The sequence below is a fragment of the Perissodus microlepis genome, chromosome 20 (assembly GCF_051167445.1).
Source record: "Perissodus microlepis isolate ML-2025 ecotype Zambia chromosome 20, ASM5116744v1, whole genome shotgun sequence".
In the NCBI taxonomy this organism is placed as follows: Eukaryota; Metazoa; Chordata; class Actinopteri; order Cichliformes; family Cichlidae; genus Perissodus; species Perissodus microlepis.
In genome coordinates this window covers 2,989,170-3,017,086 of record NC_140480.1, presented here as the reverse complement: position 1 = coordinate 3,017,086, position 27,917 = coordinate 2,989,170, and the positions used below count along the sequence as shown (strand labels likewise).

The following is a 27,917-nucleotide window of genomic DNA, read 5'->3' as shown; positions in this document are numbered from 1 at the left end:
CGATGGGCTTAGCGGGATTCAGCAATGTGGAAACCGGCATTGCACAAATAATTTTCACATGAAGTCAGGCTTTTCTGTCCATCGTTTTTTCCTGCTCGTTCCTCACACTTTTCGCAAAGCAGAACAAAGTCAACAAAGTGTGGGGCTAACTCAGTAATCACAAAGCAGACTGTATCTTTTTACACTGGCTTCCCCTTCCTTCACTACAATAACAGTTCATGCTCTGGTTACTTCATGGTTTTATTCGTACAGAGGAGGGTGTTATATGTACAGTTGCTCCAGCCCAAACAGCTTGACAGTGTTTGGGGTTACCATAACTCACTGTAGCTTCCAAACCTCTGCGCTTATTTTCTCTGCATCTCATTCTTCTTGTCCTATTTGGGCATCCTCTCATCTGCTTTGCATGACAATGCAGTTTGCAATAAAAAAAAAAAGAACCATATAAGGGAGGAAATTCCTTTCACTCCTTTTCCACAACATATTAAACATCCCATCCACATGTCACATCAAAAGGACAATTTCTGGTGTACAGCTTTTGTTTGTGTTTGCATATTGGCTTGCGTGTGTCTGCGTGTGTGCATGCACTCCTTGCAGCTGGCCCAGAACTATTAAATGGGTGAAGACTAATGTTCCCTCTAAGCTGCGCGCGTGCGCAATTGCGCACTGCTGCCACGGTCTCTGCGCACAGAAAATCTGCGTTGCGCACAAAAAAATCTAACCTGAATTGAAATTAAAATTAAAACTTTAACAATTCTGTTTTGCAGTGTTAGTCAGTGAGTGACTGGCTGCTCCCGTATGGGATTAGAACGATGCCACCTTATCCCATAGTCCAGCCAATAATGCGATGCACATTCGTATATACGCAGCTAATCAACGTGGTTGACAGGCTATGACAGCGTCCTTATGTGCCGACACCGGTGTTTTAGCTGGCAAAGCGGCGTGGCTGATGTGGAGTGAAGCCACGGTAATGACAACGTGTACAACCATTGGAGATGTGAGCAGGACAGACGGAACAACTGACGGACAAAGTGTGGACTTTATACCAGTTTTTAAATTGTGTTGATGGAACACGTAAAACCAGAGTTATGATAAAATATCTGCAATGTTTGGTTTTCTTCCTGAATACTATCGTTGTTTATATTTACTGCGGGAAGAAACGGTAAAAACGGCGTTTTATAAGGAAAACGCTCCAAAGTACTCTCTGCCTGTGAGCAAAACCAAAACCCCCCAGCCTTTCTTATTGATCGAAAAATGTACCATGTCGACCAATCAAAAAATGATATGGCAACATGGCATTTAGGAAAGGGGGAGTTTTAGGAGTGATGGCGGTGTTTTGAGATGTGAGAGATTTGCGACGTTTAGCGCAAATCTTGTGTAGTTAGTGTGTAGTGTAGTCAATAGTTTTGTTGTGTGTGTGTCAGAACAATGCTGTAAATCCAAGCCCATTATATATTCTTGATTTGAATACTGGCTTGTGTGAAATCCCAGAAATAAACCCCAGACAAAGCGATTCTGTGAACTAAGGTCTATTAGGTTATGTTGTGGTGATCCTCGGGTTGAGGGATGGGTGTTCATACTGGAGTGCAAAATTAAAACCAATGGAAGATGGACAAGAAAAGTTCAAAGCCATCAGGTGCTCGGTTTAGAAAAAAAGAGAAAAGAAGAGGAGGAGAAACGAAAGATGCAGGTAAGCAGATGTGTGATTGGATAATGGCGGGTCATCCTGAAACAATCAGAATACTTTATTAATCCCTAAGGAAATTATGAGGGTTACAGTTGCTCCAAGAAGAAATGGTAAAAATAGTAACAGTAACAGACTAAACTCCAAACAATACATTATGTTACAGATTTTAATATTAATTAGTCATTGTCAGTTGTTGATTTGTCCTGTTCTAATTGTACGACGAATTATGATGGCTGTTTGGTAGCCGTTTGTGTGTGTTTCTCTGGTGAAATTCAGTATGGTTCCGACAACAATTTTATGTTAATGTATAATCCTTAATATGTTTTATGTATGTGTGTGTGCGTGTGGTGGGTGGGGGGGCGCCAGAGGGAGTGTTCGCCCAGGGCGTCAAACAGGCTAGGACCGCCACTGCCTGCAGGTATCAGGCTGTTGTTCTCCTTTATCTCATAGTGGACAGAAATTATTTTTTGGAGTGGCACAAATAATTTGTGTGGCATCAAATTTGATGCAGAACAGCTGATTGTTCTGTAAATATTTTGAAATACTTATTTAAAAAAACACCTTGGCTGCATTTTTAGATAAACAGCTGCAAAAAACTTTGTTTTTTGCATAACTCAGTTACTTTTTTGAAGAAGTAACTATATAATTAATTGCCCAACATTGGTCATTATATACTGTATTTTGCAGACAGAGAGTTACAGACTCTCTCCCAGACCACAGACTCATACTCATACACGTCAGAGCTTTATAAAAATAGAAAAAAGAAAGTTGTGTTTTCAAAATTGGAGCTCAAGTTATTTTTACTTCCAATAGTGTTAACATACTACAGGTCATGAACAAGATTTTTTTTTAATTTTCATTGTAAGTGGGCTAAAGCAGTTAATTAAAAGTAGTCTAACATAAATGTAAATGCTGTAATTTGATTATTTTAATAAACCGTGTAACTTCAATGCTGGCGTGACCACAGTGCACACGTCTGCTGTTGCTCACAGTGGTCCAAGGGACCGCTCAGGGAGTTTGTGTGTTCGCTCAGACACATGAAAAATTAGAGGGAACATTGGTGAAGCCACATAACAACAAATCATATCTAAGTGCATAAATCTCGTGGAAGCGTGTTGAACAAGCTCCTGTAAAATATTTGTAGATGCCATTTTATCAGACACCATGCACATGCCTGTTTGTACTATTAAGAAAGCAATGTTGCTGGTGAGGTGTGCGCACAACCATGCTTAAAGTAATGAAAACAAGATGTCTGAAAGCGATAAAAAAAGCGAACCTTGATCCCTCTGGCTCTCGGAGAAAGAACGTCTTTTAAATCAGTAAACACTTACAGACTAAGGAATCATAATTGCTGCCAATAGAATAAAAGTGTGGCTATATTTAGCAAACAAGAAAAAACATGCCCTTGGAAAAAGCCGCATTTAACTGCCCCCTTCTCTGTAAGCTGAAACAGTAAATGCAGATAAATTTTATGTGGAAAACAAAACAAACTCCACCAAATAGTTTACCATCTGTTTTAAGGCTAAGAGCATATAAACATCCTCTTGGTGTTAAAACATTTTAAGCAAAATAGCAAAATTAAACCCTTTTGTGTGAAGACAAGATAAATTGGGGAGCCTGTTTCTCTTGCTTCCTCCGATAATAAAGTATGATGCTCTTTCCTAACGCAGACACAGGAGTCGCTCTGGGCCAGTTAGGCCTCCTGGTGTCTTGGAATGAGCCTCGGCCATCATTAGGTCTGCAGAGGGGTCTTGGGTTAAGCAATGCAGACACATTGCTCAGTATGGTAAAAGTCGTGGCTCCAGGCCTGATTTATACCGGCTGTGGTCAAGGCTGGGGGTCTCAGTCATTCTTCAGAGCCACTGGTTGCACTCCTTGGCTGAATTTAAATTGATTTGAAGACGGAACTTGCCCTGTTTTCCTGCCCTTGTGACAGGCTCCCTGAGGGGTAATTTATTTCTTTTATACCCCATTGCAGCCACACGGCTGGAAGGAAGTGCTGCCCTAACTGTAATGAAGAAGTGACCTTGAGTTTAGCCGTCACCCATGCTTCTGCATGGAAACCGTGAGCATTAGGGCATTCAGCATAAATATACACACACACACACTGCAAGATTATAAAAACAGCAGTGACCTACCAGTTAGACCATCTATCATATGCGCTGACAAGACAGAGATGGTGGTGGCTGTTTCAGTGAAAAATAGAAAATGCCAAGTCTTTTATAGGGCTACTCAGGAAACTAAACTGACTCTATAGGAAATTCTGTCTGATGATGGGTCTATTTTTAGGGGCTATTTAAAGGTGTTCGTGCTATCTGATTCTCAGTCAGTTGAAGTGCATTTATTATTTAGCCGTTTTAATGCTCACTAATGGCTGTACAGAAAGCACAATGCACAGCTGAGGAGTGTTCGGCCTCTCCCATCAATCTGAAAGGCTGGATGAAACTGAGGTTTGGCCCTTTGCGTGGAGAAGAATCATCCTCTGACCTCTCAACTTCCTGCTTGGGAGAGAGAAAAATACATGAACACCCTGAAGGTTTGGGAGAAGTTCATCTATTTCCTGATATAACAAAGTGAGACACGGGACATTGTTGCTGCAGAGTTTCATTTGGCTGATAATCAAAGCAGAGGCCTGTGTCTGGGGAACAAGTTTGCAGTGGCGTGCTGTAAACCCAAACACCACGGCCACGCAGAGGAAAAGGTGAGGCTTCTCCTTCGACCCAGACAAGTACTCTTGAGATACCTTGAAAGCATGCCGGTATTGTCCTGCAGACTTTAACAACACTGTTCTCTCACGAAAAAGAAAGATGCACCAAAGTGTCTCACTGTGAGTGCACATCATTAAAAAAAAAAAGATTATTTTCAACAGCATCTAACGGATAGACTGATCAAATACACACAATGTTATCACATTTCCTGTATGTACAGTAGCTTATATAATTATGCTATTGTAAAAACATACCATTAGAATATTTAAGTGTGTCATGCAGCTGAGGGCCATAATACTTTACTCTGTGCACAGAATAAAATGCAATATTATAAAAACTGTACCTGGAAGGCAGAAACAGGGAATAATATACCTATATACTATCTAAGTATACATTAAATATATATATATATTTGTGTGTACATTTTCATTTACACAACAATAAATAAATAAAGAGATTAAAGAACACATGGCTCATGGTGTGATATAACATATCCTATGATCCCTGCTCTGGAGGTATGCTCTGTCTAAAAATAACTTGGCTGACATCATTTGCAGATTAATCCAGTGAGGGAGGCCCCCTCTAAAAATGTCTACTGACATTACAGGCACTTGGTTTGGACTTGGAGTATTTGCAATATTCATGTGAAGCGTTTTCTTAAATAGTAATTGTTTCTAGATGTATGCTAACATGTAGGTTGGAATATGTCTACTGATAAGACTTTAAAGTCGAGCTTTTAAAAAACAATCTTTGGTTTGACACCGCCTTGTTTTCTTTTTTAACTACACTGTACCTCAGATCATTGCAGCTGGTTATTAACATTCAGCTTTTATCTAGCACAAAATGTAACATTCTCTTCGATAAATATACTTTACAACGTTGATCACGATACACGGAATGCTGATAAATACTTCTCATTTGTTTCCTTCCCGAGTTTCTTCTGTGCTGTGTTCTCGTTTCATACTTTTAGAAAAGCATGACGGGAAGGTTCATTTATGTGCCTCATATGGCGTGTTTGTATAAAATACAGTCACATAATTGTGTCCCAGTTGAGCAAGGAAAACCAGGTTTATTTTGTTGTGCGGTGCTTTCCTTCTGCTGCACCGTCCTCAGGAGTGAATCTTAAGCCCATCTTGCTAACAAATCACTATTGTTGGAACCTGGAAGTGAGTTCCTTCTTTGCCTCAAGCATCCGTCTCTAATCCTTTCTTTCTTTCTGTGGAATAACAAAGTTTGATCACATTATTAGATTTCAACTACAGTCCTCCTGGGACCACTGCTGTAACATCCATGACATCCCCTGTCTGTTCTCCTGCAGTCTTATTCTCGTGTACTGTCTGCATGTGCTTCTTTTCTCTTCCCTCCAGCTTGGTTTTCTCTGCACCCATAGTTTTGTCTGCTGCTTTATACATTAGGCGTGCCATTAATGTAGCAATCCACCCCTTGCATTCCTGCTGCTCTACTGTATCCGAGCAGGGTAAGAGACTGTCCACAGTTCTGTTCAACAGCTACTGAGGTGAAAATGTTTTCACCTTCCAGTCCATTTTACCCCACAGATCCACCGAAAGACTGTGTTATGAATGGTGCTGACATCTTCAGTGACAGCCGTCCTTCCTGCTGGGGCGAGTAAGACAGGTGATTACAAATAGAAGTCCTGGTGAGAAGACAGCTGTCCTTTGATGCTGAAAACATCTGGTGGAGGTCATCACAGTGCGTTCTCAGGCTGCGACGCTGGAGGCGGTGACATCAGCAGAGTTGTATGCAAAAGTACGTCCTTGCAGTGGGCGCGTGTGCACCCATGCATGCCTTTCGAGCATGTCTCTGTGTGTCTCGCTCTCCAGCTCATCAGTCTTTGTCAGTACAGGCTGTCCTTGGTGGTGGAGGTGTGTGTGGTGGTAGAGTCGTCAGGCAGGGAGCCCCGGCGTCCAGATCTTGACCCACAGTGGAGCAGATTTTGCAGCTCTCTTGACACGCTGCTGGAGAAAGCCGTGTAGATCCATGGGTTGGTGCACGAGTTCAGACTGGCCAGCAGCATCAGGATAGTGAAGGCCACTCCTGCAGAGGACACACACCGCCAAAAAGACAAGTCCAAAAATACATCCAGATGTAAAATGCTAATTTTCAAATGTACAACCTTTACGTTGGAAGGAAACATTCCTCTTAAAATGAGGACAAACTAAGGACAAATCACAGTGCAAGTCACATTAGTCTCTCACCCCTTAGGAGACAAACATAAAAATGTGCAAATATTTAGCAGCGGAGCACTGTGCATTATTTTGTTTTTATTCTACTTCAAGAATTTGATTATAAATATCCCAGGGGAACAACACCACACATACTTCCTCCTTCATATTTTTCATTTCTAATAACACGTCTATTGTGCATTAGGCAAAACACACTGAGAGCAGCTGAGAACAATGAATGAGACTGTTCTGATTTTAGAATAAAGCTGACAATAATCAGCTGAGTGTGGGGCTGTCTGCCAATCAGGGCTTTTATTTCATGAGAGTATGCTAATCATGCTTGTAGCTGCATGTGAGTACACTTTGTGTATGCATCTGTGCTCGTGTGTGTGCGTTTGTATTTGCGCTTGTTCCATGTGTCTGCTTATGATTTTAACTATGCATGCCAGCTGCTGGCACAGATCATTGTTGATGAAATGTCAGCATCTGGCTCTGTTTCAGACTCTACGGGGGACATAAACAGGTTATTTACTGGCCTCTGGTGTTTGTCTTTAGTTTCAGGTCAGGAAAAAACAAACTTGTTTGTGACCTTGTATTATATTCTCCGTTGAGAGCTGGAGCTTGTACTTAGAATAATGAGTTAGATAGCCTAATATTTGGACCCACCAAGATGCTCAAAAGCATTGATTGGAGTTTTCTGTTAAAAATAGGAGCTTTTCAATTAGCTTTTTGCTCTCTAAAGTGCAAAACAGGTAAATTAGCTCCATTAGGGCGATTAAATAGATTGCATGAGCTAAGGAGAATCAATCCAACTGGGGTAAACAACATAAATGAGTCACCTGACTGCACAGATGTTGCTTTCATTTCTTTTATGGGGTAGATTGGAAACATAAGTGGATGTTGCATCCATTAAGATGTTTATGACTAACCTTGGTCTGGAGGGTCTGGATCCCAGGCTGCCCACAGCTGGACAATGAAGAAAGGTGACCAGCAGATCGTATACACCAGCACAATGACCAGGGTCATCCTCACCGTCTTTGACATGGCTTTAGTGATACTTGGAGGTGGGGTGGCGGGGCGGTGAGGGGGAGCATAATCAAGGGAGCAGCGAGGAGAGTTGGTGTAGGGCTCCTGGCAATCTGAGCCGTTCACTGTTTGCTGATGCGCTGTTGTTCTTGTTGTTGTCACATGTTCCCCGTGGCAACTGTTACACTGAATATCAGGTGGTACATAGTCATAACATTCTCCCACTTGGCTGTTGGGTGTGTTATTGTGGGGGTTGTTATTTGCAACCTTTAAGAGTTGTCCTCTTCTTCCGTCCCAGCCTCCTCCTCCAGACGCCCGTCTCCCCCTCTCTCTGGATCGCTCGTCCTCCTTCCTAAAGCTGTGAAAGCGGAAGAGGATTTCGTTTTTCTTCATCTCAGCCATCACCACCCTCTCTGACTTCAGGTAGATGTTGTTGTGAATCTCGCGGAAGATTCTTATCTGAAATATAAGAACATTTTGAGAAATTACAACAGCTCAGTGAGAGGGAAAACTAGACATGCCATCATTCACGACCTAAAAGGCCCGAGGATTACGTTTTATCATGGGAACGTGGCAAATTCAGATGCTTGTGTTTGCTGCAGACTGTCCTGTTTGCGGTTTATGTCAACACTGAACGGAAATTTGAAATGTAAAAAAAAGAGAGTATGTGTTGGCCTTAACCATCAGCCATAAACCAGTGTCAGGCATTTTTATGTAACATTATTTAACGCCACGATTCCTTCGCTCTATTACATAGCTACCATAAAATTTTATTGCACCAAAATGATTTGTGGTATTCTCCAGAGAAACCAAAACAACGACATGAAATCCATTACTAATAGGCGATTCATTCTTGCAACTATTTTTACTTTGATTCTGAAGGTTTGTTACAACTGAAGCTACACATTAATCCACCTTTCCATTCAGTTTATGGGATTTAATCGGGTGAGTCACTTGAAACTTTCCAAATTACCTCCTTCAGCAGAAATAACATCATTCTCTCTTCCAGAAATGTTCTAAATATCCCTCTGGATTTGAAATCTGATATTGAAAATAGTGGGAAAAAGGTCCAGAATTCTATGTTTGGCACAGATCTGGTACATTCCTCTCCCTGGCAGGAGGTTTTCAGACTGGGCAGGCATCTCGGCAGTAGACCTCCAAGTGCTGTGTTAATTAGGGGAAAAGGCTGGAACCTAGAAATATCTTTCCCTAAATAGATCAGGACTGATGGGAGGCACCCCAGAATGTCATATCTGCCTGGGGATGCGACATAACACCAACCAGAGTCTCCACAGGTTATTGAACAATGCGTGCCAAATACACTCTTGAAACCAAAACAGCATTTCATTCATGCCACAAGCCTCATTACTGGATAATGTTGCTCTGAGCATGTAATCCTATAGTCAACACCCTTTGTGGACAGTGCAGAGTTCAGCCAGTACAACTAGAATTACCTGACAGATGGTGATGATGAGGGCGGGCAGGAGGAAGACAGCTACCGTCATCCAGGTGACGTAGGCTTTCAGCCCCCACAGCTCAGCAAAGTGACCCCAGCACTCGAACTCACCGGGAGCCACTTCTGAGCGAGAGAAGATGAACACCTGACAGAAACAACAAGAGAAAAGTGCTCAGCACACCCACAGACACTGATAATCTGCAGTGATCTCTTGAAGCTAAAAATAGACAAACATCTTGAGTTCTCCTGTGGAAATCAAGCTGCCTGTGTGTTCACCCCTTCCTACCTGCGGTATGCTGAGGACCAGTGCCAGGCCCCAGGCCACCATGACAGGAGTGTTCCAGCGGGACACTGTGCCCCCTCGGTAGGCCTGCAACGGGCAGCAGATGGCATGGTGCCGGTCTACTGTCATGGCAACTATCATATAGGAGGAAGCAAACATGCCAACAATCTGCAAATACTTGATGGACCGGCATAGCAAATCCGGCCCTTGAAACCTCTCTGTAATGTCCCATATTAGCTGAGGAAGAACCTGAACACACAGATAAAAAGTAGTTATTTTTAAAATAAGTGTTTCCTAATATATTCAGCGTATCAACAAGAAGTGCCTGTGCAGCCCAAACCCAATTTAGCACTTTGTCCGAGACTGTTATCTGAAAACTGCTTGAGCACATCAGTAAGCCACACCATGGCACTTAATGACATGTTCTTTACTATCCATGACAAGGGCACTGGGCAAGCCTGTTTGTTTTTACCTCAAAAAACACCAAAGATTTGGTCATCCACATACAAAAGTAGTTCTAAAACAAAAAATCATTTACTCCTGTTTGAATGATGTTTATAATTGCAGTGCACAGCTGGACTGGGAAAAGCTGATCTTTTATATATATATATATATATTTGACTGCCATTTTAAGAAATTTTTGCAGCTGAGTCACCGAGAAGCCAACTGGGTAGGAAAGCAGCAGAGACTTCAGAAAGAAATACAGAGACAATTCATTAGTGTGAAAAGTCCTGACAGAGCCCTCACTCACTGCAGTGGTTTTTTAAAAAACATCTGAAAACAGCCATTAAAGTACACTATAAGGCAGACAGTTTGTACAGTTATTACAAGTTTGAAAGTCAATATTTGGTATGACCAACTTTATTCTTCAACACAGACTGAGGTCTCTTAGTGAAACTTTCTTGTAATTTCTTTAAGTAGTCTACAGGAATAGTTCTCCAGGCTCCAGGATAGTTTTTCATTGGGTGTTTTTCTACCTACGTATGCACTGACAGTGTGCTTCCATGGTGGTATTGAAAAAAATCTGATGGTACTTTCTGTGTTCATAATTCCATCAATTATGACAAGATCTCCACAAAAGCTCCGCCATGTTGTTCAGATGGCTGCAGACACTCGCTGTTGTGCTTCTCTCCTGACCGCCTCCTACAGTACATATTGACATTTTGAACTAAAAATTTTAAATATGGATTTGTCCTTCATTCGTCCTGTTGCCACTGATTTTCGGTTCAGTTCTTGTGTAGTTTGGCACACACCAGCCTTTTCTTTCTGTTTCCCTTCCTTAAGAATAACTTCCACTGAGACCATTTCTGATTAGGCTTTGGCAGTATAGTATATGAATCAACTGAAGGGCCAGATGCCTTTATCGTTGTGGGGGTATAGCTTAGTGGTAGAGCATTTGATTGCAGCTCAAGAGGTCTCTGGTTCAATTCCAGATACTCCCTGTGGAAGCTTAAAAAGCCTTTCTTAAAAATGGCTTCTTCACAGCCAGCTCTCCACCGAGATCGTTTTAACAAACAGCAAAAGGCTCATTTGAAGGCTCAGATGCACGTGTCAAGTCTTTGCTGTTTTGTTTTTTCTTATTTCTTAAGGACACAACTTTGAGATGCTGTTCATCTGCTATTGACTGTTTTTATTTTTTTTAAGCCTACCATTTCATCTTTATCTTCCAGACCTTAATTTTTTTTACGTTTTATTTTAAGTTCATTTATTAAACACTTTTCACGGACAAGCGGCCTGTGAAAAGGAGCGAGACAAAGATTTCACATGCGAGAGCAGTTGGGCAGAAGGAGGCAAGAACCTGACTGATTTTAAAATGTAATTCAGCAGGAGCTATAATTATGGTCTCAGTCTTGTTAGCATTTAAAACAAGGTAATTACTAGAGAGCCAGTCAGTATATTTTCTGAGTTAAGCTGTGGAGTAGGGTGGACAACCTATCAAGCTGAATGTCATCAGCATAGAAATGATAAAAAATGTAATTAAAAAAATTGAATAATGGCAGCTAGAGGAAGCATGCAGAAAGAAAATAAAGTAAAGTAAAGCGCTGTACAAATACAGACCAAAATAATAATGGACCCAAAATCCCTGTGGAACCCCACAGGTTAGGGAGGAAATGTTAGAGGTGAACTTGTTTGTTCTAACAGAGAAGGTCCTATCAGAAAAGTAAGAAGTAAATAAGTCTAAAGCACAGCCAAATTCACCGGCCAAAACCTGAAGCCTATAAAGCAGGATTTTTATGGTCAATGGTATCAAAGGCTTCACTGAAATCAGGCAAAATGATTACAGAACAATTCCTCCATCAGAGGCCTTCAACAGCATGGTCTCAGTGGAACGCTACTTTTGAGAGCAAGACTGTAAAGGGTTAAAAATCTAAAATTTGCATAGTAAAGATCTGAACTTATTTTCTGCTGTTTTTTCTAATATTTGCTTATAAATAGTCTTTTTTAATATTTTTTTAATTACCACATTCCTTTGAAAAAGGTCAGGTACAAGGACTGGACTGAAATAACTGAAAAAGCCTCCAATGGCCAAATAAATACCGGAGAACTATTGCTCATGACCACTTTACAAATTACAGGAAAGTTTGAAGGTCTGGAGGCAAAGTAAAAAAGAAATGCACAGTATTTATATTATAGGTATTTTTGTGGAACAGTGTATACAGCTGTAACAGATCCAGACAGTATATAACTCACAATTACAGACTAAGCTACATAGTTTAACGCAGTTAAGTGAAAAAGAAATTCCCATGGAAGATAAAAATCAATATTAAGATGAGCAAGTTTTCAGTGTGACAAAAATTGTTAGTAAAGATGAAATATTTAGACTTGAATAAAGACTCAAAAAGAAATAAACATTTTTTACTTATGGCAAAAACAAAACAAAACAGGTCTTTAACAAACTGAGACCATTTTGTAAATGTTTGTTTCATCCACTGCTGTGATCTATGTATATTCATGTTGCTATAATGCCTCAAAGAAACCCCTGTACTGACCTGAAAGAAAGCCACCACCAGGTCAGCCACACACAGGTTGACCATGAATATGTGCATCGGCGCATTGTGCTTCCTCCGCCTCAGAAGCACCCACAACACAAAGCTGTTCCCCAAGGTGGTAAGAGCCAGCACCACCGCAAGCACTGCAATCTCAGCCCGGGCCAAGCCGATATCCCTCACCCTGGGCTGGGGAAGGGTGCGAGGTGTGCTATTGGAGCCATTCTCGGGAAAGATGCCAAAGAAGGATCCCCCACTGTGAGACGTGTTGAATGAGTTCAGTTCAGAAATAAACGAGGAAGAGAAGTTGTTTCTTCCTGTGAGGCCCAGAGCGGAGAGGCCTAACCTATCCCAGTCCGTTTCCAAACTGATGCTTTCCATTCCTGGAAGACAAACAAAGTGTTAATTTGGGAAAGCCAATAAAATCTATTGTTTATAGTTTGTATAAATGATGCTCTGCACAAACACAGTCTGCAGGAGTCAATCTGCTGCAGGGCTGTATGACTGTCCACTAGTGGATTTTGCCCAAGTCCGGATTATTATCAACAGACAATGAAATTGCACTGAATTATTACATCTGTGCATCTTATTGCATTTCCTGCAGTTCCCTAAAAATGCGCTTTTCCTTACAGTACTGCTGAGAATCCAAAGCAAAACACACACAGACTTCTCACATAAGCTGATGCAGATATAAATCACAGGAACTCTGTTGTTGGATCATCAGTAACAGTTTCACATCATGTACTACAAATAGCTCCTGTTGGGTAACCTCATCAAATTCAGCCAGACACTCTGCCAATCATGCAAGTGTAATTATGTCTCAGACTTTTAATAATTCTCCTGTCTGTTTGTCCATCTCCCAAAGCTTCCCATTCTATCTGACGCAAGTCCAGTTTGGTTTATTTTCTTTCTAATTCTTTCTCAAGGTTGATTTGACAGCTTTGCCTCCTATCCCACCACCCTTATTCCTTCACGTCCCCTCTCATAATCATTCTCATCCCATGCTTACCCTTGTACATTCCCGTTTCCCCCTGTTTTTGTTCCCCTCTCTCCAGATTTTCTCTCATGCATCCAGGCGTTCTTTTCTCTTCTCTCTCTCTCCCAATCTAAATTAATTTTACGTTTATTTTTCTTTGCTTATAAATAAATGGCTGAAAAGAACAGAAAGTTGATAGGAATTAGATGACAATTTAAGAAACAGAGTCATGGGATGTAGAGGGCAGCCTTGGTCAAATAAACTGCATGTAGAGTAGCGTCTGAGAAGGGGGTGGGGGGGTGGAGAGTAGCGATACAGGCGGCGAGGAGAAAGGAGAAAAAACTGCCCAGAAAAGGTAAAAGAATTGATTTTTGAGGGAGGGTGATTGGATAAGACTAGAGGAGTGGCAAAACATAGCTCCAAGGAGAGATGTGCACTTTTAGTTATTTCGCTGTGAGTGATGATTGACACCGTGTTGATGTAATATTTTGACTAATATGCTGTGGAGTGGTTGTATATCTAAATGTGCCACTGAATGGGTGATAAGAGAGCTTCCATTTCTGCCTGATTAAAATCAGGAGGAAAACTGTTGTGAGAATATTGAGCAATTGAATGTGACTATACATAACAAGGTTGTTCTCACTATTACGCTACTACCTAATGACCAGTTAGTAACAGTGGACGCACTCCTGGGTGTGTAAGGACGGCTGAACATACTGTCAAGCTTTACATGCTGGCTTTGCCAGAGGAATGTAGTCAGATGAATGCATGACAGGCCTGGCCTGTCATGCATTCATTCCCAGCACAAACGTACAGCTGTGGGTGAAAAGAAGAGTATCTCAGTGGGATCATTCCTCAGAAAACAGAAAACGGCTCTTATGATTTGAGTGAATCCCTGCTGCCACACGAGGCAAACACAAGACTGCCATAAATGTCCAAACTAAGTCAATCGTTTTCTTTTTTTTATTAACATTCCTCTATATTTAAAGGGTTGTATTAGTGGGAAGGTCGATAGAGGAGAGGATCAGACGTAGCAATAACAGTTGTTTTTTTTCATCTTTGTTAATTAAGGGTGTAGACAACAGGGCCCTTTTTCAGCGAGGAATCTTTGGGCTTCTTTTTGTTGGTTCCGAGGAGCCTTGTGTCCCTCTCTGTAATTACAGTATAATTCATGAGAAGGTTCTTTGTGCGGCTGCACCCCCAACCTAATTTCATTATATATATATATATTGCCATGTGATTCGTTTTTGATGTTCAGTCTGTTTTCAAGTATGCCTCGGTGCAGATAAGGTGCAATGGAGTTGTTACAATACCTGGAGTAAAGCTTAATTAAAGCTTTAGTCCAGGTACTCAAGAAAGTCAAATAAAAGCATTGAAAACTGCTAAGCAGGAGCAGCTGTTAAGCTGTCTGTAGATGACAACTGATGAGTACGTGCTGCATTTCTTTCTTCATAGCAGATTTTTATCTTCAAATTTATGACATTGTTCTGAGAAAATCTGAATCACTTGTTTACCTAAACTCCCGAGGAAGAAAATATGCTGAATGCTCATTTGCATTGCAAGTGTATCCAAGAAATCTCAGTGAACTGTCTTCCGATTGCTCAAGCTCATCTACAGGAGACCCATGCATAGCCTGAAACCTGTGCCAGGAGTGCTCTCTGTCATATCATGAAATTTCTTAAACTGAAGCTGCACGATGAAGGTAAATAATGTCTGCAGAACATTGCTGGGTGCAGTTTAATATATTCCAAACAGACCCCATTATTTCCATCTGTCTGACTGACTTAACACAAGTACAAATTATTCTTTGTGTGCTTGATAGACTGTAGACAGTACTTCTAGTAAAGTACGCTTTCTCTCTGATTGATGATGGAGTCTATCCCTCCCTTGCTTTGCTCTCCAGAGGCAAAGCAGAATGCAACCATCCATTTTCATAACCTCTCCGTGCTGTACTGCTGTCATAGGCACGGGGTTCACGCTCACGGAGCCTCAGGGAAGAAAGGAACATGTAGTTAAAGTGCACAAAAACCATTATAGATAGAATCCACTCACATCTTTCAACATCTGTGTCATCATTTCCAACTGTTCACACGTGTTTTGGTCATTCCCTTTCACAAACTACGACATGTTCAACATATGCCAAGATCCAAATACCGGATGTTTGAGACAAAGTATTTTTAAACCATTCTGAGGTGTGTTAAGAAACAAATGTCTTATAAAACCATGTTTTGATGCCAGTATTACAGTGTGTGACAAAATGCTTTTAAAGGAAGTTGAAAAAAAGGGTGCTATTATCCTTTAAGGCAAGACTTCACCCATTAGACACTCTGAAGGAGGTGCTTGTGCACTTGGTGGTTTAATCCAAACATAATGAAAAAGCCATCACCTCTCTGCCTGTCTTGTCAGCCCCTGGATTAGTTTCCTTTGACCAAGTTGACCGAGTCTGATTAATGAGGACCTCTTTGTTCTCATTACCAGCCTAGTCTACGCCCAGACGATCTGTGGCTAATTTCTCCTTCTACTCAGTCTTCCTTCTCTCTTCTACTTTTTCCATCCGTTACCTGTTATTTTCGCTACACTTTCATCCACCCACTCCATTTCTCTGATTCTGATTCCCTCCTAACCATTCCACCACCTGTGATCACAGACAAAAGAGGAAGCCGCTTCTCCTGCAGAGGAAACTGGCTCTGACATGTTTTTTTTGTTTTTGCTTCATTTTAATCACCGTCCCCATTAATTGACTTTGGCAGCAGGAAACAGGATTAAAAAGGTCTGGCCCAATCTGAATCCAAGTCAACTGAAATAATAAAGCAAGCATTAGATGACAGCGTGTTATATATTTACCTTTGGTTTTCCGCCGTTTTTCCTCAATGTGATTCATGCACGACACAAATGAATCATGTGGTGTCACAGACCGGGCTGCGTGGCATTTCATCTGCATGATAAGGCAGCCACGGCCACGTTTTTCTCTTTAAGCCCCACAAATCTGTAAATTAGATCCCCGCTTGCACCCTCGCTGCGGCATTAATTCACCTCCTGAATGAGTCGGGTCAATGACAGCTAGATAGTTTGTGTATATTTATGCATTTCAGTTTGTGGAGGAACCTGCTGTACTCATTAAAAATCACATTCACGGTTCTCTATTTGAGTACATGTCACTCAGGTTCGCTCTCCACCACTAACTGCAGCTCATATGAGCAATAATACAAATTATTCTTTTACTGTCTTCAGCCCCAAACAGCCAATTAAATGATAATTATGCAGGGACACACCTCATTACACACAGCGATTCAGTCATTGCTTAGATTACAGTCATATTGTACCAGATCAGGTCAGTAGACAGAACTCATGCAGAAGGTCCAAGTCCCCTTATCGTTACTGATAAACCCCGTTCATTAGACCACTGGCTGTTTTTCTTGTTATGTATCATTAACTAGCACACCACCAACAAGCAAGTGAACCATTCAAAATGGGACCTTTTTTCACATCACATATAGCTGATAAAAAATTCAGAGTATTCCCCCTGAAGATTGGAAAGTGGGCTGCAGTGTTACCACATCAGCTAAAGGCCTGGAGTTGATTTGGTCAGAGCTGCAGCATATGATGAAATGAACGCAAGTAAATGATTCCCTGTTAGAGACCAAAGTAAATCGACTGTTAAAATAACCGTGATGATGATTTTTTTCCTGATGGAGGCTGCAATCAAGGAAGTTATTATTCGTCCATAATAGTTTGTGTGAGGGAGAAAAAAGAAGAAGAAAACTTTGCGATTTATGGTGGAAAAAACCTTTTTCAATGACTTTGGTTGATACAAAGAGCTTCCATAAAAAACACGTCTGCCAAAAAGCAATTATTTGATTTAACTGACAGACAAGAAAGTTAGGGTTTTGTTGTTGTTGTTGTTCATTTTTAAGTATGGGATCTGTTTTTGATTTAACTTAAACACAATTTTTGATTATTTCTTCACTGTTAGGAGGAAATTTACCATTGTGATAATAAGCTGTGTCAGGCAATGAATCAATGACACTTGAATATACAGACGTATGGATGCCGTCCACTCACAGCCTGGGAAAACAAATCTTTTGTTTGTCTAAAGCCCTTTGAGTTTTCTTTAAAAAAACATGCGCAGGGCACGCACGTGTGCAAAAAAACACTCACACAAAGAAGAGCAACCCAGTGTGAGAAGTCGTCTCTTACCTTGTTGTCAGTGCATGGTAAGCATTCTCACGCGTGTCCTTTTCTGTTGGCTTTGCTCTTGTCTTTGCGACTGTGGGACAGAGCATTAAAAGCCATCACTGTTACAGCTCACGTTACAGGCAACAACAGATAACATTAACATCATGACAGTTCCCCCGAGCTTCTTTAATCTGTGGAAAAAACTAACAGGACCACATCCATTTTCAATTAAGCTCTGCAATGACTTACATCTAATCAAGCCCAATAACATACATGCTTTATGTTAAGAGAAATGACATCCTGAAAGTAGCTCTGGGAAACAATTAGGTTAGAATGATTTAATCACATTTTTTATTTCTGTTATTTGGAAAATTAGCCTGATTTAATTGTGGCGTTCCATCATTTGGAACAATTTTGTTTAGTCAACCCAATAATTTACTACTTTGATTTACAGTCACCAGAGCACTTTTTCAAACAGTTGTACTGTTTCCAAAATATAAGATGTGTGTTTTGTTCATTTTCTTGTTAAATAAAATATGTAAAATAAATATAATAAAATATATTTTCACTGTCTACAAACATGAATATTATTAGATTATTGTATTGTTATTATTATTAATGAGGAAACATGATTCTAAATACAAATATAAAAGAAACTGATAAAGCTCAGCCTGTTTATTAAAATTCTGCACACTGGGCTTTGATGGCATACTTGAGTTTTGAGCATAAATGAGATACTGTAGCCATACAAAGGCATGACCTCGATTGGGTTGTAAACAAATTGGAGGAATACAATGAGAACAAATTTAAGGCCCTGCTGGAAAGTTTTTCAGACAATGTCGAATAATGATTTAAATAATTAAAATAATTGTACATTTAACATAATAAGTATATGTTTAGCCATCAAATCAAATCCAGTAGTCATTATGGACTCAATAAGGTACTTACTTGTTCTACTTCAGTGGTGCATTTCTGTTATATGTCGCTTAATTTTACCCAAATTACTTCTTCTCAATCCATGTCTCTCCTTTTAGCCTCAGCTGACTCCTGAATGAATTAGCAGCACAGGAATAAAAATCACTCTTCATCAGAGTCAGGTGTTGGTCAGTGTTAACAAAAAGTTCTTTAGGGAGCTCTTTCTTATTCCTTTGCCTCCTGAGTGTACTCTCCTTGAGGTGTTGTAGTTCATTTGTAGTTCATTTTATTAAAGTAATCCATTTGATAGCCATGCGTGCCCTGGGTCCATTTGCGTCAGGTTATGCTTTTGCAATCTGCTGTGCCTTCACTAGCAGAAATGAATTTGATCTCCGTCCGTTCCTACCTCCCCCCTCTTCCCTCCACAGCTATCTCCTCCTCCTCCTAGGTCAACCAGCTTGTCCGCCAGGACTGAGGGTGGAGCCTGCAACCAGGAGTGGTGCAAGAGAGAGAGAGCGAGAGCGAGATAGAGAGAGAGAGAGAAGGGAAGGGACCTGTTTTGTCATCCATAGCATTGCACTGAAGTATGGTGTCCACTCAATCACCGTGAGTCACTGGCAGACACAACCATCAGTCTTTACGTGCAGAATTCCTTTATATAATATTACAAGTAAGCAGTCCAGAACAGATACCTGCTGATATTATAAAAGAGAATATTCAGCTGTTAATTATAGCTGTAAATCCAGTTTCCCAGACACCCTCAGCTCCATTTCCTTCCCAACCCAACAGTTGAGCCATGTCAAGAGTCCCCACATGTCAGCTGAGGCTCAGATGAACCGCCCACTCTCACATTTGCTCTGTCCGGTCTCACAACAATACTGCCGTCAAAACATAAATCAGAGCAAACAACACAATGTGCTAGAGACATATTTGAATTCCCAAAGAGAAAAAACTAAGAGCTGAAACAGCCAAATGTTATAGTTTCCTAGAAAATTTTATTATGAATCGGCAGAACATCTGCCTGCAGAGATGGAGACGCACTTCCTTCGACAGTGTAGAAGAAATTGTAGAAATTTAAAGGAGCTTAATCACCTGAAGTCGCAAATGCTCTCAGGGCAAGGAGGCAAAGCATATCGTGGTGCCCAAGATTTATATTAATATCCAACACTCTAAAAAACAGTCACTGACAAAGAAACACAGAAAATGCACAACCACATGCACACATTTGATATAATAACATGCATATGAGCATGAATGTAAGCATCACTGCATACCGTCCAGCTTTGTTAATATTGTTTCAAAACACAACCAGAGAAAGTGAGCGCTGGAGAAAGAGACACAAACACACACTCCTGTGTTCAGGCGTGTTTGTGATACAGAGAGAGAGATGGTTAAGATGGAGAGGTACCACCCCGCCCTGTAGTGATTTATTGCTTGTGTAGTCATTGATACATGCTGCTTGTGTTTTTATTCAAAGCTCTCTCCTGTCCTCTTCCCTTCAATCTGATTTGTTGCTCAAGGACAAGGGCCGAAGCAGTTCCACCCAACTAGGAATGCCGAATGGCTGACTCAGCTGAGCCAACTTCAGGTCCCACCTTTGGCACACAAACACAAGGCTGGAGCACAAAAACAAAACAAAGGTGCTTAAATGCCGTCTTTCAATTTGGATTTCAAGGCTCTCTCGCTCTCACACACTCTCACGCGTGTTGCTAAGGAAATTATGTTGGCCTGCACTCAAACACTCCAAGGTGTACACAATGAGCGAATTCACAAATTCATACTGGCAGCCACTTTAATGCGCAACTGTAAATGAAATAAATCGAGTCCAAAGTGGCAAAGTGATCTTCCCAAATTTATTTTGACACGTAAATTGCAGCTTCCCCTTACTTTCCCCCAAAAGCTGAAGTTAACAAGACAAACTATAGTGATCCGACATTTTGCAAATATTATATCGTTCCAATTCTGTGGCCCTTATGCACACATACAAACACACACACACACACACACACAGATCTAGACACAGATAGCATGGTGCACTAATGGGTGACTTTCAGCCCCAAATCCACTGATTGCTGTCCAGCAGAGTCTGGATTGTCCCATGATGTCAGAAAACTTGGCCATTTTCCCCCAGTGCTGCCTCCAGGTTTACAAACGAACCATCCCTCAGCCAAACCATTTCATCCTGCTGCTGACAAGGTGGGACTTTAAGCTCCCTGGGAATGTCTCAAATCTGGTCTTAGAGGACATTTTGTCCCAAATATAATCCACAGTCCACTTTATTTTTTTTAACAGCCATACATCACAACGGATGGCCACAGGAAAACTGAGGGAACTGTAAGGAAGGACATTAGCCGTATAATTAAATTACCTCGACTGGGAGTAAGTTTGCTCAGACTTTTGTTTCTTTTTAAGGTCATGTCAAGAGAACTTTGAAAAAAAAGTTACACTGTATGAAATATTTTATTTGGAAATGTAGAAGCTCATCAGGTAGAACATCTTTAGTTAATTATATCCAGTCGCAGGGCAGCACTTAAGTTTAAAAGAATGTGGGGACCTTTAAATGTTTCAATGTATGACAAACCTTTCCTCTGACATTTTTACTGGATGTTCTCCCACATGTTTGGGCTTATCTCCAACTCCTACGATTGTGCCAGAAATAAAAATGACAGCTGTTTTCCTCTGAGAGAGTGTCTCTTCTGCAAAGACCTTTTAGTGAATCTTCTCTGGCAGCTCTTAATTTGAACATAGGTGTTGACAAATAACAAAATTCTGCACTGAGGTAGTTGCTTAATGGGGTGTTTGGCCAATGTGTTTGGCTTTATCTCCCACACCTGTTACAGACCACAAACACAGCTACCCTCAACCTCAAAAGACAAAGAGATGAGGCTTAAGCGATCTTTGCTCAGAAGGACAGCAAGTACAGCAGGGCCATTCGTCTTCCTGCAGAATGGCTTGAATCCGCCCGCGCCTTTGCTTAAGAAGCGCATATCACAGAACAACACCTGGTTTGACAAAGTTGGCGAAGAAAAGTTAAAAAAACATCTGAGGGAATCGTTAACTGTCAGATGAACCACAAATAACAGAGACAAACGAAGAATTTGAGATTTATCTTCTCTGAGTCTAAAATTACCAGAAAAGATGCCGAGGGAGACGTCTTTGCCATCGACGTGCAGTGTTACTTCTATTAAAGGCCGCTTTGCTGTTACTGCTCTCAGAGCTCCTTTCCAGAAGAATGCCAGAAACATGAAAACGACAGGCCTTTGAAATCCTCATAACTAATTTAACAGAGCTGCAGAGGTGAAAAAGAAGTCATTTAACTAACTTTTTTTTTCCCCCTCACAAACCGAGTGGTAAAGAAAATATATGAATTGTTTTGACTGGCCTTTCTGCCTGCACACCAATACAATGGAAGTGAAATCAATGTGTGGTGTTCACTGCAGCAGTTACATAAATGAGCATCAAGGGAAACATCCCATCCAGAAATAGTTTTTCTTTGACGCTAGCTAAACCACAAAACATTTCTTTGGGAGAGTAGTTCCACTGAACTTTGAGATTTTTTTTTAATGTTCAGTATATTTCCATTCACAAATAGTAAAGCAGCACAGACATATCTGATATGAATATCTCAAGCACCTGGGAAAAAATATCTCAGTGGGGATTTATGCACCTGAAATGGATCAAAGTGGATCCCGTGGTGGGATTATAAAAAAACAAAAAAACAAAAACGCATTCTTATGTTTCGTTTTTATAATTTTTATAATTTTATTTTATATTTGCCTCATTTCATTTTTAAAATTAATATTTCATTTTTCATATCCCTACATTTGCATTTAGAATTCTTAAAACTTAACTCTTCCCCTCCCCGACCCTGGCTCTGCTTGAAGTCTCTTCCTGTTAAATGGTAGTTCTTCCTTCCCACAGTCACCAAGTACCTGCTTATAGGGTTACCTTAAAATATGAGGCAAAGCCTGAATAATCCACATGAAGATGACTGATATTGTCTCAAGGTGTAATGTATATAAATAAAACTGAACTAATTAATTTCAACACTTCCTTTGCATTTTTGTAATTTCAGTCCCTTTTAAAGTAAGCGCACAGGTGGCTAGACAAAATGATAAAGTAATCGTTTTTCTATGAGCCCTTCAAATATCTTCAGTGATGGAACTGCAGCTAGGAGATCAGTGTGGAAAGAGTATATGAAGTATATGAAGTATATGAAGTATATGAAGCACTCTGGCAGGACATTATGTTACTGTTGAGATCAGGTTTGTGGTCTTTCAGCTACAAGATAATCTCTGCAAACAAATGTCCTGCTGATAGAGAGTGAAAACATTTCTAATATGTTTTGTTTAGTTCATATTAATTTCAAAAACTGTCCATGACATAATCTGTTCTGTGAAAGAACACATTAACGCGGGGGTGAATTAATCTGTCACATTATGTAGGGAGCTCTGCATCTGGTCACACTATGATAGTTACAACCACTTTTCATGGAAGAAATAGAGCTATTATCTGTGAGCTTTGACATTCTAATATCTGTCTAAGACATAGATGAATAAGCTGAATGGCAGACCTGCAATTCTCCCTGCCAAGCTGGATATTTATAGAAGCTTGTGAAGACAGATCTAAGCCACTGGCCTCACTCATACAGATGGAGCACACAGCAAAGTCATTAAGTTGATAGCACACAAGAAGTTTCACCAAGCACTGCTGTTGTTGTTCCTGATCCTCACTGCTCTGCAAATGTAGGTGCAGAAGCGCGTTGATAATTTTACAGAATGTGAAAAATACATGGCATTTCAGACGTTTCAGACCTTTATTTTATATTACAGTGTAAGAATCATATATCCCAGGTATAGTATAATGTCTGTTTTCAAATCTCAAATTTGTCTAGATTTATGTCACATAGTTACAGAGCACTTTCAAACACTTGTTGCGTCTTTCATCTGTAAACTGTTGTTTTCTCAACACTGGAATTGAAGTAACGACAGAAACCAGTATTTTTAGTACCTGATTCCTATACCCAGTAGCACTGTAAATTGTCAGCTGTGTTATGAAGTGAAGAAAGAGAAACTGTGAAAAAAAAATACAGACAGGAACAAAAATCTACCGGTTACATGTGTGCATGAGGAATGTGAGTCCTGAGCCATCAGAAGGATCGGGGTCTGCCCAGTCCAGGCATTTCGAGGAGATTAATAAATACTGACTTAGCTTTTTCCTGATCTGCTGTTCATATTGACCGGACATGCCACCTGACAAAATCTCCTCTAAAAAAAAAACCAAAAACACTGCTTTGATTGAAATGCAGATCTTTCTGTTCATATTTTGAGTCCAGCAACATTTCACAGATGGCCATGCTTCTGCAATTTATGGAGGGAAGCTGTCATCATTCACTCCAAACTTTCCTGCCACAAGAATTCCAGGCAGACACTCTCTCTTCCCACAAAAATATTATAAAATATTACAGCACACTTAATAAAAGGAAACTCATGAAAGAAAGCTTTGATGCCTGATGTGTGTATGTAAATCTTCTTAACGGAGAGATAATTCAGCACTCATAGATTTGAGCACTGCTCTGTCAATTTACAGTGTGAAGGATAATATCAGTAACAGGTTTTGTGGGAAAAACAAAACAAAACAAAAAAACAAGGACGCTCCAAAATTAGAGCATGTGTGCAATATCAATATTTACAATATGCCTATAGGGGACCTGAGAAGTGAGCTCTTCAGCGGAAGCTGCATATAAATTTTTCCATCTAAAATTCAAACTTGTTTTTATTCATCTTTTTCTCTCTTCTGGTGGGTGCTCACTTTATTGGTCTGTTCAAGTCCTCCTACTGCACGACGCCATTGATGGATTATCTGTGTGCACAGCAGACACACAAAAGGCTTAGATAAGCGAAGGATAAACATCCAAGCATATCGACAGAAAAGACAAGAGACCAGAAAAGAATCAGGTAGGGAAGAGACGCAAAAGAGAGGAAACGAAAAGAAGCCTGTGACAATCACCAAAACAAAGGACAAAGGGCAGTGCTTTTGTGGTTATAACACAGCATGAAGATGTTTTCAAATTGTTTTATTTGTGATGTTTCAGCTGCAATCAGAAAAAAAAAAATCAAAAATAAACTCTGAAAGCTCTCTGGCTCGAGTATTTTCTTCCCTCCTTTCCACTCTCCTTTGCAAACACTATCCATCCTGCCTAAACCTACATCTCGTCTGTGGGAAACCAAATGTTTGGGAACAGAAAAAACTAGATTGACTGTAATTCAAGCATAAAAGATGGATAGAACACAGTGGAATGGCAGACATCTGCAACCTAGGCAAGAAATAAGAGACACCATGAGGAGAAAGAATTAGAGAGATTAAGTGGGGAAAGGATGGCAAATTAGCAGAGAGGAAACTATCTGTCAGCGTTTAGAAAAACGAATAGATCTGTGACATCACAGTGGAAGACAGAGGAGAACTGTGCCAGAGGAGCCTCGGATGTGATGGTCCAGAAAAAACAGACTGTAAGCACAACGTGATGGTTGTGGGTTGGTGTGTGCACACAGCGTGTACATGTGCGAGGAGTGCAGCGCATGTTTCCGTACAAATGGAAGTTTGTTTACAGTAGCGTAAGTGTGAGAAGTGAGTATGCAGATGGAGATGCAGATGTGGTGAATAGCACTCTGTGCTCTTCAGGGGGCTCTGGCATAAACTGGCAGTGTCAAGGTGTTTTTTTGCTCTCCACATTTCTTCCACTTTCTCAATGTCAGCCAACTCCCCACTGAATCTGGACATGATCTGTGTGTGTGTGGAAATATTGCCATATTCATAACCGCATTTTATGTCTCTAATGGATGCATGCAGTGGGTCAAGGCGGCCTTGGTGCTACATTATGTTAGCTGCGTTTACTAGAATGATAATGATAATGAAAAGCCCTTATGATGATTTCTGCATTTTGATTGGTTTGCATTCATGCGGGACCACGCTAAAAACAATAGGTTGACTACAGCTATAACTCGGGCTAACTTTTAGATCTTGTTCGATAGAAATGAAATGGGAACTGATTGTTATGTTTGATTATTTATCCTATAGTCTTTTAAGTCTGTGCTCTGTTTAGCAGGACTTCATGGTGAATACCTCTTTCCATCCACAACTTTGGTCGAAACTGAATCATCGCAACAAGTAACGGATGCAAGAGAATGTGTCACCCTAACTTTGCCATACCTCTGACTCCTCTCTTTGCACCATTATCAGGTTCATGCCTATTAAAATGTCTGAAAATTTGCTTCCCCACAAAACTTTGCTCATCCATTACCAGCTGATAAATTGCAACTTTGCCTGAACCCTGAAGTCACCACCAAAGTTTACATTTCTTGTTTGCTTGTTGGTTTTGCAAATCATCTTAGCATGGATTGGGTGAATTTCAATCAAAATTTGGCAAAAATAGTGCATTTTCTCCAATGTATGAGAAGTATAATCTCATGATATCTAATCCATTATCACAACTATTTATTTGAAAATGAATAACTGCATAGTATTTACAACCTGTCAAACTGTCTCGCTTGTACGCCTGTGTTTTTTTTTATTTTTTTTGTATGTTATGCACAAACTGGTACCTATAAAGCACTTTTTACTACAAGCCTCATTCACACACACACATTCATACAGCACTTTATTCTATGCCTAATAGCCTTGTATTACATTCACACACACACACTCCAATTTATGCAACAGAAGAAAATTGGGGTTCAGTATCTTGCCCAAGGCCACTTCTACTTGCAGACTGAAGGAGCAGGAAATCGAACCGTCGACCTAAACGACCCAGTCTACCTCCTGAGATATATACTCACATGATTGCCCATCTCAAAGTCCTGCAGGGGGGCCATGGTTCAAAATCTTGTTTAGATTACACTTTTAAGTTTGTATTAGGTGTACATGGCACATTTTTCTAAATGATTTGTCTCTTGAAATTACCATGAAACATCTGTCAGCCCGAGGGCAGGTTCAAGGAATGCAGTTAGAGCTAGTTTCTAGTGCTGCAGGCAAAATGTAATTAAACTGAATTGTGTAGGCAGTGGTGTGCTTGATTGATACTTGAAGGCAAAAGGGAGGGTGTATGCACAATGCACAGAGAGTGGGAGGAGTTGGGAGGGTCAAAAGGAACCCATTAGCTCAATTTTTGCTCACAGGATGCTTGCAGCAAGCTATTCAGGACATAAAAAAAATTAATCTTTACCTGCATGCCTTAATGCAGTCCAGACGTTTAATGATCAAGAACAATAGAGTATGAAGAGAATAATGACATTGATGGAGTAAAGATAACTACCAGATGAACTGCAGCTATTTGAGTTAGACTCAGATAGGCAGTGTTATTTAAACTGGAAAAGACAAATGAAGAGTTACAGCTGGGGGAAAAAATAGTGAAAATGTAGATATATCAGTTTTACTTTGTGAATAGTAGAAGTCAGATAAAGAGGAAGCCCGGGGAAGAAAAGCAAGCCTTCCAAGGGAGGTTTTTTTTTTATGGTAAATGGATGTAACATAAACACTACGAAGGCAAAGTAAATCCAGCTTGTAAATCCACTCTAACTGTTCAAGAAGTAAAGATGGAAGATGAATTGTAGCCTAAATGTAAAATAACCCACACGTGCATGTGAAAAAATAATTTTATATTAGGCATAGATGTTTGTGATCCCCTGTGCAAAACCACCATTCAAACCCACAAGTGTGTGCATAGGTGTGTTTTTGTCTGCAGAGATTGTGTGTGTTTCCACAGACTGTACGTACCTACCATACACAGTCCTGCATGCATGCAAGTGCTGACATCATAACTTTAAAGATGATTATGGGAATGGTGGAAAGAAGGTGAATGGGGTTGAATGAGTGCAGTGTCAAGGGCTCCACAGAGCTGAGTCTGACTGAGGACAACCAGCAGATCGAGGAAGAGGGAAAAGAAGGGGAAACGGGTGAATAGTTCCCTGTGTCCACAGTGAAAGAAAAAGAGGGAGCTGCTTGGTATGTTTACATGTCACTGTAGTCCTTCAGTCTGATTGATTAGGCTTATGTGTTTGTGAACCTCTGTGCATGTGCCCCCGTGTGTGTTTCTGCATTAAAACACTACACTTTCCCATCGCATTAGTAAGTGGAGTTATTATGTCTATTATGCAGTAAGTGTCAAACAGTGATATGTTGCTGAGTGTTGTTTCATTTAGTAATTCTTGGACACTGTCAGCAACGTCTGGGATATGCTAAGAGGCAAAGTATGCTAATAGGCTATAATTTATAATAGCTTAAACTGTAAATCTAAGCTTGGCTCAGTGCTGTTTTTGCCAGAGAGATGACATGGGAGGTATAGTTTACAAGATAATGATAATGAAGAAAATCTGATGCGGTTATTTGAAAATAAAAGTAACCACAGGTAATAAAGCCACAGTAACCAAAGCTGTAATTGTATCCAACAGTAAAAGGGATTATCTGTATTCTTAATTCATGTTTTCCCAAACAGCCCTGACCAGTAAGGTATAATCATCCCTTACAA

General features: G+C 40.4%; 1 protein-coding gene and 1 non-coding gene across 3 annotated transcripts; one reads left to right on the top strand and one right to left on the bottom strand.

The window, feature by feature from the left end:
- Window positions 1-4,221: 4,221 nt before the first annotated feature.
- On the bottom strand, window positions 4,222-18,809 carry avpr2aa (arginine vasopressin receptor 2a, duplicate a). 2 transcript variants are annotated; one of them, XM_084917375.1, is made up of 7 exons: window positions 18,428-18,809; window positions 17,501-17,570; window positions 12,331-12,710; window positions 9,344-9,589; window positions 9,056-9,202; window positions 7,505-8,060; window positions 4,222-6,447 (listed from the first exon to the last, which is right to left on the bottom strand). In XM_084917375.1, exons 3-7 carry the CDS (start codon window positions 12,706-12,708, stop codon window positions 6,248-6,250), a joined length of 1,527 nt encoding a protein of 508 aa, XP_084773501.1. In that variant the 5' UTR covers window positions 12,709-12,710; window positions 17,501-17,570; window positions 18,428-18,809; the 3' UTR covers window positions 4,222-6,247. The 2 variants fall into 2 exon arrangements, with proteins under 2 accessions (XP_084773501.1, XP_084773502.1); XM_084917376.1 differs by lacking the exons at window positions 17,501-17,570; window positions 18,428-18,809 and having other exon boundaries at window positions 12,331-17,491.
- On the top strand, window positions 10,711-10,782 carry trnac-gca (transfer RNA cysteine (anticodon GCA)). Its single transcript has one exon. It is a non-coding gene; the product is annotated as a tRNA-Cys (tRNA).
- Window positions 18,810-27,917: the final 9,108 nt, after the last annotated feature.

Coding starts and splice junctions, on each gene's coding strand:
- avpr2aa (XM_084917375.1), bottom strand. CDS start 12,708: ATGGAAAGCATCAGTTTGGAAACGGACTGGGATAGGTTAGGCCTCTCC. Junction 9,590..12,330: donor TGGTGGTGGCTTTCTTTCAG/GTCAGTACAGGG, acceptor CTGTGTGTTCAG/GTTCTTCCTCAGCTAATATG. Junction 9,203..9,343: donor TGGTCCTCAGCATACCGCAG/GTAGGAAGGGGT, acceptor TGTTTCTGTCAG/GTGTTCATCTTCTCTCGCTC.